This window comes from Tenrec ecaudatus, chromosome 16 (genome assembly GCF_050624435.1).
Source record: "Tenrec ecaudatus isolate mTenEca1 chromosome 16, mTenEca1.hap1, whole genome shotgun sequence".
Lineage (NCBI taxonomy): Eukaryota > Metazoa > Chordata > Mammalia > Afrosoricida > Tenrecidae > Tenrec > Tenrec ecaudatus.
The window spans coordinates 26442060-26458182 of record NC_134545.1 but is presented as its reverse complement, the minus strand read 5'-3'; the positions used below and the strand labels follow the sequence as shown (position 1 = coordinate 26458182).

General features: G+C 43.7%; 1 protein-coding gene and 1 pseudogene across 2 annotated transcripts in view; one reads left to right on the top strand and one right to left on the bottom strand.

Annotated features, from left to right (window-relative positions):
- CHEK2 (checkpoint kinase 2) overlaps positions 1-16089 on the bottom strand; it is a 60749-nt gene extending 44660 nt beyond the window's left edge. The window contains exons 1-3 of one of the 2 annotated variants that reach the window (XM_075534961.1): positions 15921-16089; positions 12528-12615; positions 12043-12436 (exon numbers count right to left, since the gene is read on the bottom strand). In XM_075534961.1, the coding sequence (XP_075391076.1) occupies positions 12043-12436; positions 12528-12615; positions 15921-16084 (646 nt within the window). In that variant the 5' untranslated portion in view covers positions 16085-16089. The remainder of the gene's footprint in view (positions 1-12042; positions 12437-12527; positions 12616-15920) is intronic. The other variant, XM_075534962.1, reaches the window with a different exon arrangement.
- LOC142429830 (U6 snRNA-associated Sm-like protein LSm5 pseudogene) lies at positions 1960-2409 on the top strand (annotated as a pseudogene).
- Positions 16090-16123: the final 34 nt, after the last annotated feature.

Genomic DNA, 16123 nt, shown 5'->3' with positions numbered 1-16123 from the left:
ATGATATCATTACTTCCTGCACACTAATCTTCAGAGGTTTCCCACCATCGACCAAAACCATTCACTGCCATGGAGTTCATACTGACGCACAGGGACCCTACAGGCGAAGGAGGGTAGGCCCCTGTGAAGTTCTGAGACTGTTAACTGTCGACAACAGGGGTCCTCAAACTACGGCCCACGGGCCACATGCAGCCCGTCGAGAACATTTTTCCGGCCCGCCAGGTGTTTTTGTCCCGTTTGTATTTTACTTCAAAATAAGTTAAGTGCAGTGTGCATAGGAATTTGTTCAGTTTTTTTTTAAACTATACTCCAGCCCTCCAACGGGTCTGAGGGACAGTGAACTGGCCCCCTGTTTAAAAAGTGTGAGGACTCCTGGTCTACAGGAATAGGAAGACCCTCTGGAGCCGCTGGTGCTTTTAAATGGCTCGCAGTCCAGTGAGGAGCCTGCGAGGCCACCAGGACTTCTCTTCCCACCAGATTTAGATTAAGTCTGTTCGCCTGCTGGTCTGCTAAATGCTGGGTCTGGCCCCGCCTCCTTTCAAAACACACCTGATACGCTTGCCCCTTAGCTAACTATACAGAAACCTAAATAAGGTGGGCTCTCACCTGCTCACATGTCTTTGCCCTTCTCTCCCTCCAGCTACTTGAACAGTTCGGTCCATCTTGGACTTCCGAGCTGGCCTCTATATTTTCTCCCATTTGGCTTTCTATTTAAGCAAATCCCCACCATAATGATATCCTGTTTTATTTCCTTCTTCGTGTGGACTTCAACTGGAAGTTTATCTGAATTATCTGTATACTATCTCCCCACTTAAGACAAAAAGTCAGCTTTGAATCACTTATTTAAAAATGCAGGGCCAGCACCTAGGAAAATTCACATGGTAGTTAAGAAGGACCAACTGGGGACAGGATCAGAAACTTCTAGCACAGATAAAAGATTAATTCTCCTATTACAGCTAAAGTTTCTATAAATCCACAAGGTAACAACCGAACAGAAAACCAGTAAAGGGAGACAGTTTACAAGATACGGAAGGTAATATAAGTATCTCAAATATATGAAGAGATATGCATGCTAGGTCATGACAAGGAAATTTTCAAAACTTGTTTCATCGATTTAACTGATAAACATCAGGGAGAGGAGAAAAACTGAGGAGCTGATGCCAAGGGCTTAAGGGGAGAGCAAATGTTTTGAGAATGATGAGGGCAACGAATATACAAATGTCCTTTACACAATTGATGTATGTATGGATTGTGATAAGAATTGTATGAGCCCCCGTTAAAATGATTGGGGGAAAAAAGCACATCTGTCTCCCTGGACATCCCCTTAGAGAAGGGCTGCAGGGAGGAGAGGAGCCAGTCAGGGTGCGAGAGAGCAACAATGAAACATACAGCTTTCCTCTAGTTCTTTAATGCTTCCTCCACGCCCCTATCATGATCCCAATTCTATCTTACAAATCCAGCTAGACCAGAGGATGTAGACTGGTACAGAAAGGAACTGGAAACAGGGAATCCAGGACAGATGAACCCTTTAGGACAAGTGATGAGAGTGGTGATATCAGGAGGGTGGAGGGAAGGAAGGTTAGAAAGGGGGAACCAATTACAAGGATCTACCTATAATCCCCTACTTGGGGGACGGACAGCAGAAAAGTGGGTGAAGGGAAACGTCAAGACAGTGTAAGACATGACAAAATAATAATGATTTAAAAATTATCAAGGGTTCATGGGGGGGGAGGGAGGAGAAAAAGGAGGAGTTGATACCAAGAGCTGAAGTAGAAAGCAAATGTTTTGACAATGATAATGACAACAAATGTCCTTGACACAATGGATGGATGTATGAATTGTAATGAGTTGTATGAACCCCTCACAATAAAATGATTTTTTAAAATCAATAAACATACACAAGGAATAAGAAAAAAAATATCTGCCTGTTTTAAGAATTACTTAACTGTCCGGCGTAGCCATGGCGGCGAACGCTACCACGAACCCGTCGCAGCTGCTGCCTCTAGAGCTTGTGGACAAATGTATAGGATCAAGAATTCACATTGTGATGAAGAGTGACAAGGAAATTGTTGGCACCCTTCTAGGTTTCGATGACTTTGTCAATACGGTTTTGGAAGATGTCACTGAATTTGAAATCACACCAGAAGGAAGAAGAATTACTAAACTAGATCAGATTTTGCTAAATGGAAATAACATAACAATGCTGGTTCCTGGAGGAGAAGGTCCTGAAGTATGAGTGGATTTTCTTGACTTATGTTTGCTTATATTTTGTTTATAAAAGCCACAAGATGGATTTTTTTTTAACTTTTTAATCTTGAGATACTATGATGCTAAGTTTCCCGTTAAAGGGAAATACTTTGAAGATGCACTGTAAATGCCCAATTTTTGTGAAAGGTAATCATGATTATCTTGGGAAAACAACAAGTTAACAAGTTTGTTGTTTAATGATGAAAATAAAGGTGTTTTTTGTTAAAAAAAAAAAAGAATTACTTAACTATATGGGATAAAATTGGCAATAGTAACTCAAAAAGAGTAGGTAAAAGCGTTTAAAGGGGAACTCAGAAAAGGAGGATGGGAGTGGTCGCCCAACTCAAAGAATGTAATCAACCTCACTAAATTGTACATGGGGCAACTATTGAATCAGTTTATATTTTGCTGTCTGTATTCTCAAGGAGTCCTGGTGGTGCAGTAAGTGATGAATTTACCTGCTAACCATGAGGTCAGCAGTTCAAATGCAGTGACTGCTCCATGGTAGAAAGAAAAGGCTTTCTAATACTATAAAGATTTACAACTGGAGTTTAAGAGAGGAAAGGGAGGACGGAGTGACACATACCAGAGGAACTCCGCAGAATCCAACCCAGGAAAGTTGCTTAGAAGGAAATTGGATGCTGCTGGAATGCAGGAGGGGCATCATAAAGATAAGTAGGCACAGACCCACGGGGTTTTGAGGGCCTGGAGGCTTTTGGCTTACCTCAATGGAAGCCGGCTGGGGCTTGACCCTGACACTGTCTCTGCCAGAGCCAGGACCATTTGGAGCCCGTATGGGGGACTTGTTCTCAACACAACCACAGTTTACCACTGCCTGCCTCAAGGCAGGGACAGGACCATTGTAGTTCCTCAGGCAGGGGACGGGGTTCAGCTACATTGTTTACATTGTTGCTTTTGTTTACATCTCTGCTGTCGGTGCCCCCTCCCCCCACGGTCTGAGGGCTGCGCAGGGGCTTTTTCTCTTGGCTCAGGAGGTTGAAAGAACACCAACTAGACTGAATCGCAAGAAGAAGTCGCCAAGGCACATAATAGTTAAATTATCCAACTTTGAGGAAAAGGAGAAAATCTTAAGAAGAGCTAGGGAAAAACAAGCAATTACATATAAAGGTTCCCAAATAAGAATATGCTCAGACCTATCAGCAGAAACTATGAAGAAGAGGAGAGTGGAGTAACATATTCCAAAAATTGAAGGAAAACACCGCAAACCAAAGAATACTCTACCCAGCCAAATTATCGATCAACATCGATGGAGAAGTAAGAGTTTTCCCAGACAAGGAAAAACTCAAAGAATACGTTAGAAGAAACCCAGCCCTTCAAAAGATCCTTGCCGACCCAGTATGGGCAGAACAACACTCACCAAGCATAAATAAGAGACCGCCACATAGAACAACCTCACCCAGAGGGCAAAAAAGAGAAAACAGACTCCAAGATAGCATTGGCTTAAGGATGGAAAGAAATCAAGAATGATACACACACATACATGCACAACACACTAATTAGAAAGGAAAGCAAGAAAACTCCCAACACAAAAGGTATAAGATGACATCAGAGTCCGCAGATGGAGATAATAACCCTGAATATCAATGGCCTGAACTCAGGCATTAAAAGACTGAGACTAGCAGACTGGCTTAGAAAACACAACCCATCAATCTGCTGCCCACATGAGACACATCTTAAGGCTACAGACAAAAATAGGCTGAGAATCAAAGGCTGGAGAAAGTCATACCAAGCAAACAGCAATACAAAAATAGCAGGGATTGCAATCCTAATCTGGGATAAAATTGACCTCAAAGTGAAAACCATAAAAAGAGATAAGGAGGGACACTAATATAATGCTCAAGGGAATTTTAGACAAAGAACCAGTAAACATGGTAAACATATATTCCCTGAATGAGACCCGCTGAATACATCAACCAAACATTCCAAAAGATTAAAAAAGAAATTACAGTCTCAACAATTATAGTAGGTGACTTCAACACACCACTCTCTGAGAAAGATAAGATCACAGGGAAACTCAACAAAGAGACTAGAGATATAAACATCACAATTAAATAATATGACCTGATGGAAATTTACAGAGCTTAAGTATGAACTGTGATAAGAATTGTATGAGCCCCTAATAAATTGTTAAAATTAAAATAAAATAAAAAGAAATTTACAGAGCTTTTCATCCAAATATAAAAAAATTCACATTCTTTTCAAGTCCACATGGCACATATTCGAAGATAGACCACATGCTGGGGCATAAGGCAAATCTACATAAATTTAAGCACATTGAAATCATACAGATCTCTCTCTGACCACTGTGCCATAAGGATGGAAATCAACAAAAGAAAATAAGAGCAAACAATTGGAAGATGAATAACTCTTTACTGCAAAACGAGTGCATACTGGAGCAGATCAGAGGTGAAATTGAGAAATTTCTAGAAATCAACAAGAATGAGCATACGACGTACCAAAACTTATAGGACACAGCAAAGGCAGTCATCAGAGGAAGTTTCATAGCAATACATGCACACCTGAGAAAGGAAGAGAGACTCATGACTGATACGCTGGCACAAAATTTACAACAAGTAGAGCAGAGTCAGCAAGACAATACTACTAGCAGCAAAAGAAAAGAAATTATAAAAATCAGGGCTGAGATTCAGGAGAGGGAAAATAGGAAAACTATGGAAAAAATTAATATTGCTAAAAGTTGGTCCTTTGAAAGAATCGACAGACCACTGGCAAACCTAACCAAAGAAAGGAGGGAACAAATTTCAATAGCAAGAATAAGAATGAAAGAGGAGACATTACAACAGACCCAAATGAAATCAAAAGGATAGTTACACAGTACTATGAAGGATTGTACTCCAATGAATTCAACAATTTGGAAGACATGGACAAATTCCTGGAAAAACAATACCTCCCTAGACTATCCTCGGTGGACATCAAGAATCTCAACGGACCCATAGCAATAGAAGAAATAGAAAAGGTTATCAAGGGATTACCAACAAAAAAATCCCCTGGACCAGATGGCTTCACTGGAGAATTCTACCACGCATTTAGAGAAGAACACCAATCCTACACAAACTCTTCCAGATCATAGAAAAAGATGGCAAACTCCTGAAATCCTATGAAGCTAGTATAACTCTGAAACCAAAAGCGGACAAGGATCCCACAGGAATCGAGAACTACAAACCAATATTCCTAATGAACATCGATACAAAAATCCTTAACAAAATACTAGCCAACAGAATACAAAAGTATATAAAACAAATAACTCACCATGACCAAGTGGGAATCCTACCAGGGATGCACGGATGGTTCAACATACGAAAGACCATTAGTACTATTCGTCACATTGACATGAAAAACTATTAGAACCACATGACAATATCGATAGATGCAGAAAAAGCATTCAACAAAATGCAACACCAATTCCTGTTTAAGACATTAGCGAAGATAGGAATGGAAGGAAAGTTCCTCAAGACAATACAAGCTATATATGAAAAACCAACAGCCAAAGTCATAGTCAATGGAGAAAAGACTAACACAATCCCACTGAAAAAGGGGACCAGACAAGGATGCCCCTGTCCCCACTCCTATTTAATATCATGCTGGAGGTTTTAGCTAACAGCATAAGGCAAAGAAGTGACATCAAAGGTATTCGTCTGGGGAAGGAAGAGGTGAAATTATCGTTATTTGCAAATGATATGATTTTATATATGGAACATCCCAAAAGTTCCACAAGGGGAGTACTGGAAGCAATAGAGGAGTTTGGCAGAGTGGCAGGATTCAAGATCAACAAACAGAAGTCCATCGGACTGTTATACACATCGGATAAGACCACAGAATAGGAGATCAAAAAGGTGGTACCCTTCACAATAGCCAAACACAAATTGAAATATCTAGGGATATCCTGACTAAAAGAACAAAAGATCTATACGGAGAAAACTACAGAACACTATTACAAGAAACCAAGAGCAACCTCAACAAATGGAAGAATATCCCATGCTCATGGACTGGAAGACTCAATATAGTCAAGATGTCAGTTCTGGCAAAGTTACTATATAAGTTTAATGCAATTCTTATACAATTACCTTCATCTTTCTTCAAAGAAATGGAAAAACTGATTACCAACTTCATATGGAGAGCGGGGAAGAAGCCCAGAATTAGCAGAGAACTCCAAGAAGGACACCGTGGGAGGGCTTGCTTTACCTGACTTTAGCACATACTATACAGCCACAGTTGTCAAAACCACATGGTATTGGCACAATGACAGATACTCAAGACCAACGGAAAAGAACTGAAATCTCAGAAATAAAATCATCAGCATACAGACAACTGATTTGTGATGAGGGCCCAAAAAATATCAAATGAGAAGCAGATCCCCTCTTTAACAAGTGGTGCTGGAAAAAATGGATATTTACCTGCAGAAAAATGAAGCAAGACCCTTATCTCACTCCATGCACAAGAATAAACTCAAGGTGGATCACAGACCTTGAAGTTAAACCCCAAACTATTAGGGCCATCAAAGAGGGAATTGGGACCAACTTAAGAACTTTGGCACAGGGAATACACAGGCTATCAGAAAAAGGGAAGGACACAAACACAGAGGAGGCACAAATTGACAAATGGGATATACTGAAGATAAAACACTTGTGTACATCTAAAGAATTCACCAAGAGAGTAATAAGAGAGTCCACAGACTGGGAAAACATCTTTAGCAATGACACATAAGACAAAGGCCTTATTACTAAAATCTATAATACTCTGATAGGTTTCAAAAAGAAAAATACTAATTGCCCTCTCAGAAGGTGGGCAAAGGACCTGAACAGAACTTTCACAGGGGCAGAAATCCGAACAGCCAACAAACATATGAGAAAATGTTCCCGATCTTTAGCCATAAGAGAAATGCAAATTAAAACAACAATGAGGTACCACCTAACACCCTCAAAGGTAACCCAATTCAAAAAATCAGAAAGCAACAAATGTTGGAGGGGCTGTGGGGAGACAGGAACTCTCATCCACTGCTGGTGGGACTGTAAGTATGTACAGCCACTATGGAAATCAATCTGGCGATACCTAAAACAGATGGAAATCGAGTTACCATACGACTCAGCTATCTCCCTACTGAGCATATTCCCAGAAGAGGCAAGAAACAAACCAAGGCCAGACATCTGTGCTCCAATGTTCATTGCGGCACTTTTCACAATTGCAAGGAGCTGGAAGCAACCGAAATTTCCATCAACTGACAATTGGATTAAAAAACTGTGGTATATACATACAATGGAGTACTACGCATCACTAAAAAGCAGTGATGAACGTATGAGGCACATCACTGTATTGGAATAACTGGAGAAAATCATGCTAAGCGAAGTAAGTCAGGCACAAAAGGACAAGTACAACATGAGTCCGGTGAGGTAAGCGCTTAAAAAAAATGCAAAAGGGGCAAAAGGAAAAAGCTACTGTGTACAAACATTCTTGGGATGAGGACAGTGTAGTATGGCAGGGACCAGATCAAATTCAAGGATGCACATGGAAGACAACTGGGGAGGAGGTGGGGAAAAGAAAAAAAAGGAGGAAAATAAGGAAGAAATGGGTAGTTGGGGAACAGAGTACTAACCCACCCAAAGGGAGGGTACTGTTTTTATCGCCACAGGGAAAGAGGGACCAGACTTCAACCCAGTGCCCCAAGGTATGAATGCAACATTCTGGCATGGAGTAGGGAACCACTGGAGAGGTCTGGGAGCTGGCCCAAGTACCAAATACTAAGTGGAAGCCTGCCCCTCCCCCCAGAAGAATTTATTTCAAAGGAAGGCATTGAATCTGCAGCTCCGGGAGAGGGACATATCTGATCGGAGCACACAGGAGAAGATGAAGGGGGAGGAGGAGACAGTGGAGCACATCCTGGCCCACTAGGCCGTGAGGACAATGACCCCAATTAGAGCAGCCAGTCCACAGAGAGGACCCCATGGCCAGCCCCACTATGAGAAATGATGCCCCTCAGTGACTAAGGGCGATACAGGGGACAGCACTGGAGACACAGTGTGGGAATTGCACCTGACCTGATCCCACCACACCGAGGCAAAGCACTGGGGGAGTGCAGCAGAACAGCAAGGGAATGAAGCAGTGAGGTCCCCAGGGAATGTTGGAGGTGGACTTTGGGGCCAGGGTGTGGTGCCCCAACAGACTGGACTAGAAAACACTCCTAAAGGCCAACAAACAATCCTTGAACTAACTATAAGCTTTTCTTTCTTGTTATGTTTTGTTTTGTTCTTTGCCAGTGGTTTGTTGTTGCTTTTTGTTGTATATTGTTGCTTGATTTTGCTGTCTTGTTTTTGTGCATGTTATTATCTTCGCAAGTCTGTCTAAATAAGATAGGCTGGATGAACTATCAGGAGGAGAAAACAACAGGACCGACAGTTCTGGGAGACATGGGGCAGGGGGAGGTAGGGGAGAGGAAGTGGTGTTAACAAACCCAGGAACAAGGGAACAAGTATCCAAATTGGTGGTGAGGAGGGTGTAGGAGGCCTGGTAGGGCATGATCAAGGGTAATGTAACCAAGAGGTATTGCTGAAACCCTGGTGGGGACTGAGCATGTTAGTGGGACAGGAGGAAAGTCAAGATAAATAGAGGAAAGAATTGGGAGGCAAAGGGCATTTATAGAGGTCTAGATAAAGACATGTACATATGCAAATATATTTATATATGAGGATAGAGAAATAGATCTATGTGCATATATTTATAGGTTTAGTACTAATGTAGCAGAAGGACATTGGGCCTCCACTCAAGTATTCCCTCAATGTAAGAATACTTTCTTCTACTAAATTGGGAATCTATGATGCTCACCCTCCCGACATAACCGCTGAAGACAAAGTGGGTGAATAAGCAAATGTAGTGAAGAAAGCTGATGGTGCCTGGCTATCAAAAAATATAGTGTCTGGGATCTAAAAGGCTTGAAGATAAACAAGCAGCCATCTAGCTCAGAAGCAACAAAGCCCACAGGGAAGCAGCACACCAGCCTGTGTGATCATGGGGTGCTGAAGGGATCAGTTATCAGGCATCAAAGAACAACAAATCATATCATTGTATGCTCACGTCCATGATACGATCGGTGAAGACAAATAGGTACATAGCAAATGGGACTAAGAAAGCTGATGGTGCCCGGCTATCAAAAGAGCTAGCGTCTGGGGTCTTAAATGCTTGAAGGTAAACAAGCAGCCATCTAGCTCAGAAGCAGCAAGGCCTACATGGAAGAAGCACACCAGCCTGTGCAATCACAAGGTGTGGAAGGGATCAGGTATCAGGCATCATCAGAACAAAAAAATCTTACCAGAGTGAATGGGAGTGGGGAGTGCAGAGTGGAGACCCAAAGCCCATTTGTGGGACACTGGAGATCCCCTTGCAGAGGGGTCTAGGGGAGGAGATGAGGCAGTCAGGGTGTGATGTAGCACCAATGAAAAATACAACTTTCCTCTAGTTCCTAAATACTCCCTCCCCCCCCACTATCATGATCTGAATTCTACCTTGGAAGTCTGACTAGACCAGAGGATGTACACTGATACAGATAGGAACTGGAAACACAGGGAATCCAGGGATAATGATCCCTTTAGGACCAGCGGTGTGAGTGGCGATACTGGGAGGGTAGAGGGAGAGTGGGTTGGAAAGAGGATACTGATTATAAGAATCTACATGTGACCTCCTCCCTGGGGGGACGGTCAACAGAAAAGTGGGTGAAGGAAGACATCGGACAGGGCAAGATATCAAGAAATAATAATTTATAAATTATCAAGGGTTCATGAGGGAGTGGGGAACGAGGAGAGAGGGGAAAAAAAGAGGACCTGATGCCAAGGACTTAGGTGGAGAGCAAATGTTTGGGACTGATGAGGACAATGAATGGACGGATGTGCTTTACACAACTGATGTAGGTGTGGATTGTGATGGGAGTTGTATGAGCCCCTAATAAAACGGTTAAAAAAATATTCAAAGAAAAAAAAAAAGATTCACAACCTCAGTAACTCATAGGGGTAGTTCTACTATGCAAGTTTGCGCAAAACTAGTGTCTTCTGGGTGGGAGTGGAAAACCCCAGCCTGACAGCACAGTGCAGATGCCCAGCCACCAGCTGCTGGAAAAGAAAGGGAATCCAGGAGCCAGTATGCTACCCGACCCTGCCTCCTCGGTTCCTTGTTTCTTAGATTGTGAGTCAGATGAAAGTTTACAGAACAAGTTGGTTTTCTGCTCAACTGACGCTCGTTTTGTTTCATGCCATTGGCTGCCACCCCACAATGCCTCGGCATCCATCCCACCCCCCTCCCTGGGTGTCTTTTCTTTCCCATCTTTTTCTCTCTTGGACTTTGTCTGTGAGGAAATGTAATGGTTGGTTTCACGGAGCGTGTACCTCCCAGCTATTATTGTTTACGAAAATGAAAAAAAAAACCCAAAGTCATTGCCATCAAGTCAATTCCACTCACAGCCACTCTGTAGAAAAGGGCGAGACCACCCCTTTGGATTACTGAGGCTGTAACTCTTTCTGGGAGCAGAACGCCTCATTCTTCTTCCTCAGAGCAGCTGGTGGGTTTGAACTGCTAACTTTTATGGCAACAGCCCAGCAAGTAACCCACTACATCACCTGGGCTCCATTAAACACCTCATTAAAAAAAAAAAAAAACTCACGGACATCTAATTACTTCTAACTCATGAAGACCCCATAGGCTGGCCCTGTGGGCTTCCCAGGCTGTAACTTTTTTTTTTTTTTACATTTTATTAGGGGCTCATGCAACTCTTATCACAATCCACACATATACATACATCAATTGTATAAAGCACATCTGTACATTCTTTGCCCTAATCATGTTCAAAGCATTTGCTCTCCACTTAAGCCCTTTGCATCAGGTCCTCTTTTTTTTTTTCCCTCCCTCCTCGCTCCCCATCCCTCACAAGCCCTTGATAATTTATAGATTGTTATTTTGTCGATGTAACTCTTTATAGGAGTAGAAATCCCCGCTTTTCTCCAATGGAGCAGCTGGTGGTTTTGAACTGCTGTGGTTAGCATTGTGTAGCCTCTATGCGACTAGGTCACCTCATGTTCTGCTTATAGACCCATTTATGATTTAGTGGTAAAAAACTGAGTCACACAACAGGACATTTCCTCACAGAAGGGTCACAGAAAGGGATGGGTCAACCAGGGTGAAATATAGCACCAATGATACACACAATATTCCTCTGGTTCCTGGAGCCTTCCTCATCCCCCCCCCACCCCACCCCCGCCGCACTATCATGACCCCAGTCCTGCCTTTCACTGCAGGCTAGGCTGGAGCATGTACACAGGTACAGAAACCAGGTCAGATAAACCCCTCAAGAACAGAAATGGAAGTAGCAATCCCAGGAGGGTAGGGGGAAGGTGGGGAGCGAACGGGGGGCGAAACTTGGGAAAGGGAGACAGCGGTCAGTGTAAGATATGAAAATAATAATAATTTATCAAGGGCTCACGAAAGGGGGAGGGGGAAAGGTGAGCTGACACCAAGGGCTCAAACAGAAATGTAAATGTTTAGAAAATCATGATGGCAACATATGCAAATACGCTTGATAGAACTGATGTGAAGAGAGCTATGAGAGTTGCAAGAGCCCCCAACAAAATGATCTTAAAAAAAAATTAAAATGTTGCTTCACAACCATTGTTTCCTCAGTACCATCTCCCATCATCTTCAAACTCCAGAGCCACTCCAGGCAGGCAGCGCTCTGCTTTCTTCTGCTCTTCAAACCGAAGTGCACAGAACAGACGGGCTTACCAAGACTGGAGAATCCATCCTGAAGGGCCCACAATCGAGCCCAAGGGGCAGGGGCAGGCTCTTCTGGCTCTTGGTCCTCGGGAATCGAGTAGAGTTCCTGAGTGGACACAGTGTCTAAGGAACTCAGTGTCCCGGAGCTGGAGTGAGAAGACTGGCTGGACGTGGTGACCGTGCTGGAAGAGGAGCCGGACGTGCTCTGGTGCTGTGAGGAGGGGCCGGGGAGCTGCGAGGAGGTGACAGGGGGCTGCGAGGAAGGATCAGCAAGCTGCGAGGAGGTGACAAGGGTCTCCGAGGAGGGGCCGGGGAGCTGCGAGGAGGCGGAGCCCTGGGACTGGGATGAACCGTCGCCTTGTGACTGCTGACACTCCACATCTGCCTCTCGAGACATCTTGACCTCAAAAAGTAAGTGTCCAAAAATGAGTTACGTTTCAAGGAAGAAGATTTAGAGGCCCAGGGGAAAGGATGGGTGGGTGTATTTGGAGTACCTGTGCTCTGCCAAAATTAAAATCCTCTGTCTGCCTTGAGCCCTGTGCTCTTTTAAGATCTCGGTGGGATCCAATTGACAGCAGCTTCCTGAAAGGTCAGATGGGAACTTTAGGGGCAAAAAGTATATGTTCCTGAGGAAGGAACAACTCCAGAGAAGAGGTGGCCCAGAATGGCTGCACAGCTTAAAATGTCACTGAGTTGGACTGGCAGCAACTACTGAATTGGTGTTTGTGCTACAGTGTATACCTTCAACCACAACACATAAATAATCTATAATGAATTCTTTTCTTTTTCTTAATTCAAACTCTTAACAATCTAGACCACTAAGTCTTTGTAGGTGAGGGTCATTTTCCAACAGATCAGTTTGGTTTATGTCTTCTCTGAGAGTCACAAACCATGAGGAGCAGGGGAAAGGATTTCCAGGCTACAAATAAATAAAATGCAATTTCAGTTGGTAGAGTGAGGCAAAAGACTCATAAAAGCTTACCTTTATCCCCTTTTCAAAAATTAGGAACGAAGCCTAACATGCGTGTCTTAATAGAAGCAACACTGCACTTAAAGAAGGGGGTGTGTCAGATGGCCGGGGTAGAAGCTGTATGATGGCAATGCAAAACACACACACACACTCACCAACATCTGAGATCCAAGGATTGTAAGCTATAAAATCTAAATCTGAAGGAGGGAGTAGTGTCAGAGCTCAAAATGTGCGATTCTGGTGTGCAGAAGCTATGGGTGACAGCAGAAGCCCCTCCAGTGAGATCCCTCTAACCATAATTGAAGAATGGGAATAACCTGATGATAGAAATTGGAGAGACAACTATAGATTAAGATGATAAATCTGACTCATGGTTAAAACCTTGTTACTTGATCTCCCTTCTGATACCCTTTGAGTTGGTTTGGTTTTTAGTATTTTCTGAGGTTTTTTGTTTTTTTTTTTTAAACAGGGGTTTTCTGTTGTCTTTTGTCATTGTCAGTAGCCTTCTTGACTCTGTCATGGGGTTTACTGTGCTTAGACAACAACGAGAATAATGGTTCCTGGGGGTATATAGGGGAGTGGGGGAGGTGTTACGGGGGAGCTGATATCCAGGAGTCCAAGAAAAAAGAAAATGTTTTGAAACTGATTTTAGTACCAATTATACAAAACTGCTTGGTGTGCTATCAAGATTTGCTCCTAAAAAAATGGTTTAGAAATTTTTTTTTTAAACTGCACACACTGCCATTGGGTCGATTCTGATTCATAGCAAGCCTATGGCAGGGGGTGCAGTTTACATAAAACCCATCAGATGTCTCTCAGGCTTACTTCAAGAGGACAGGACCCACGTCAGGGCTTGTTCGTTCTAGAGTCTTGGCACGAAACAAGGGTCAGGCTAGGTAGAGCGATCTCAAACAAGCCTGCTATAAAAAACAACTCCACTTAGTGTTTTGTGTTACGAAGTACACTACATATTCCTCTTCCCAGCATCCTTTGAGTCAGACACCCTAACAATGGCTCCCCTCACAACTCAGTGGCCATCTATAACCGAATCTGGTTTTGTTTTTAATGAGTGCATTCCATTCCTGCTCCCCAGTTCATGTTAAGCATTCAGAAGGGCAAAAGCAACATTACTGCATTTACATAATTTTCAAGACACAAAGGTCTTGATGAGCTTTCCTGAAATGCCAGAGCTGAGCTAGCCACTCCGGGAGCCATGGGTCAGAAGTGGCTTCTGCCAGGTTGGGTCCCGCCCGCTGTGTTCAGGGCAGGACTTCTTGGCCTGCGTCTAGTTCCCGCCCAGGTAAGTGGAGAAAGAGCGAGAGAGAATTAATAGGTGTCTTCAAAAACCAAACTGAAAAAAGAACTGTCAATGCTATGAGTCAATTCTGACTCATAGGGACCCAATAGGGCAGATGAAAACTGCCTTCGTGGCTTTCCAAGACCATAATGCTTTATGGGAGTAAAATCTCATCTTTCTCCCATACAAGAGCAACAGCCATCATCAATTAGGACAAGGGACCAACCACTCTGGCCGGGGCAATAGGGAAAGGAATAGTGAGAGGTATACAGCTTGGAATCAAATCTTTGCTGGACACAGGGCAGATTTCCATCTTTCTGAATCTCTAGGGGCGAAAGCAAACAGACAGATAGCCCAGACCCAGTGCCTGGAGTCAATTCTGACTCATAGTGACCCCCACAGGGCAGTGTAGCACTGCCCCCTTAAGGTTTCTGAAGCTGTAAATCTTTAACAGAGCAGACAGCCTCATCTTTCCCCCACAGAACAGTTGATGAGGTTGAACCACCAAACTTTTGGTTAGCAGCCCAAGGCTTGACCCTGTGTGTCACCAAGGCTCATGGGGAAAAAAAGGTAAATTCCAACAAAGAAAACTCACTACCATGGAGCTGATCGATTCTGACTCATAGCAACCCTACAGGACTGAGTACAATTGTCCCATTGAGTTTCCAAGTCTGTAAAACTTGGAAGCAGATTGCTTTGTGATTCTCCTTCAGTACAATAAAAGGTTGGTGGTTTTGAACTGCTGACCTGTCAGTTAGCAGCCAAAAGCAGTTAGCACCCCCAAGGTGAAACCCAATGAGTCTCTCTCACTGCCATCAAGTCCATGCTGACTCAGTTACCTCCTGAGTTTCCAAGACTTTACAAAACTATTTACAGAAGTAGAAAGCCAGTATTTCTCCGACAATCTGCTGGTGGTTTTGAATTGCTGACCATGTGAGTTCACTGGTCAACGGATCACAGGCCCACGCATAACCACTACACCACCAGGGCTCCATAACCCATTGCTACGGTGAAGAGTAAACTAAGAGAGGAATGGAACACCAGCCCTCACCCCATCAATGCTTGGTAAATGGAAGCTATTATTAGAAGGGAAGCCCTTGTGGTACACAGCTGCTAACTGCAAGGCTTCACGGGCCGCACATTTCAACGGAGAAACTGAGTCACAAAGAGCCCGCTGCCCGTTGTCCGCACCCCACACCTACCGAAGGTCACTCAGAGCACATACCTCTCCCCACGCACGTTCACAGGTCAGCGTGTTCCTGGTTCCGGAAGAGCTAAGAGTGGGTGCCCAGATACTTATGAGATCGACTTTAAAGCATGGCAATTATCATTAACATTTGTAATTTTTTAAGACCCTTCGCTGTGTTTTTTTAAGCACAATTTTGTAACTTCTCAATTTGTATAAGTCTTGAACCCTTTGCAGCTTGTAAGTCACGAGTGAAAATAAACTTCATCTCGAAGTGTATCTAAATAAGTAAGAGTCGCCCACACACCCGCTTCCCCTCTGCTGAGAGCTCAAACTCGACAAAGCGGAAGCTCCAGACACTCTCCTTGCATAAGCAGTGGATCATGGAATTCGGACCCCTAAACACCCAAGGCGCGTCCCCCACTAAGACTCACCTGCGAGCCCTCCAGGAGCCGCTGGCTGCCCACAGCCACAAGCACAGCCAGCCGAGTGGCGCTAAACCTGCAGTACAAACTCCTCCTCGGCCAATCAAACACACCTCCCACCGCGCCGGGCCAATGAGGAGCGGCGGATGTGGCCATTGGCGTAATGCCTCCATGCCTGCTGGGAGTTGTAGTTTCGAACACAAAGCGGGACA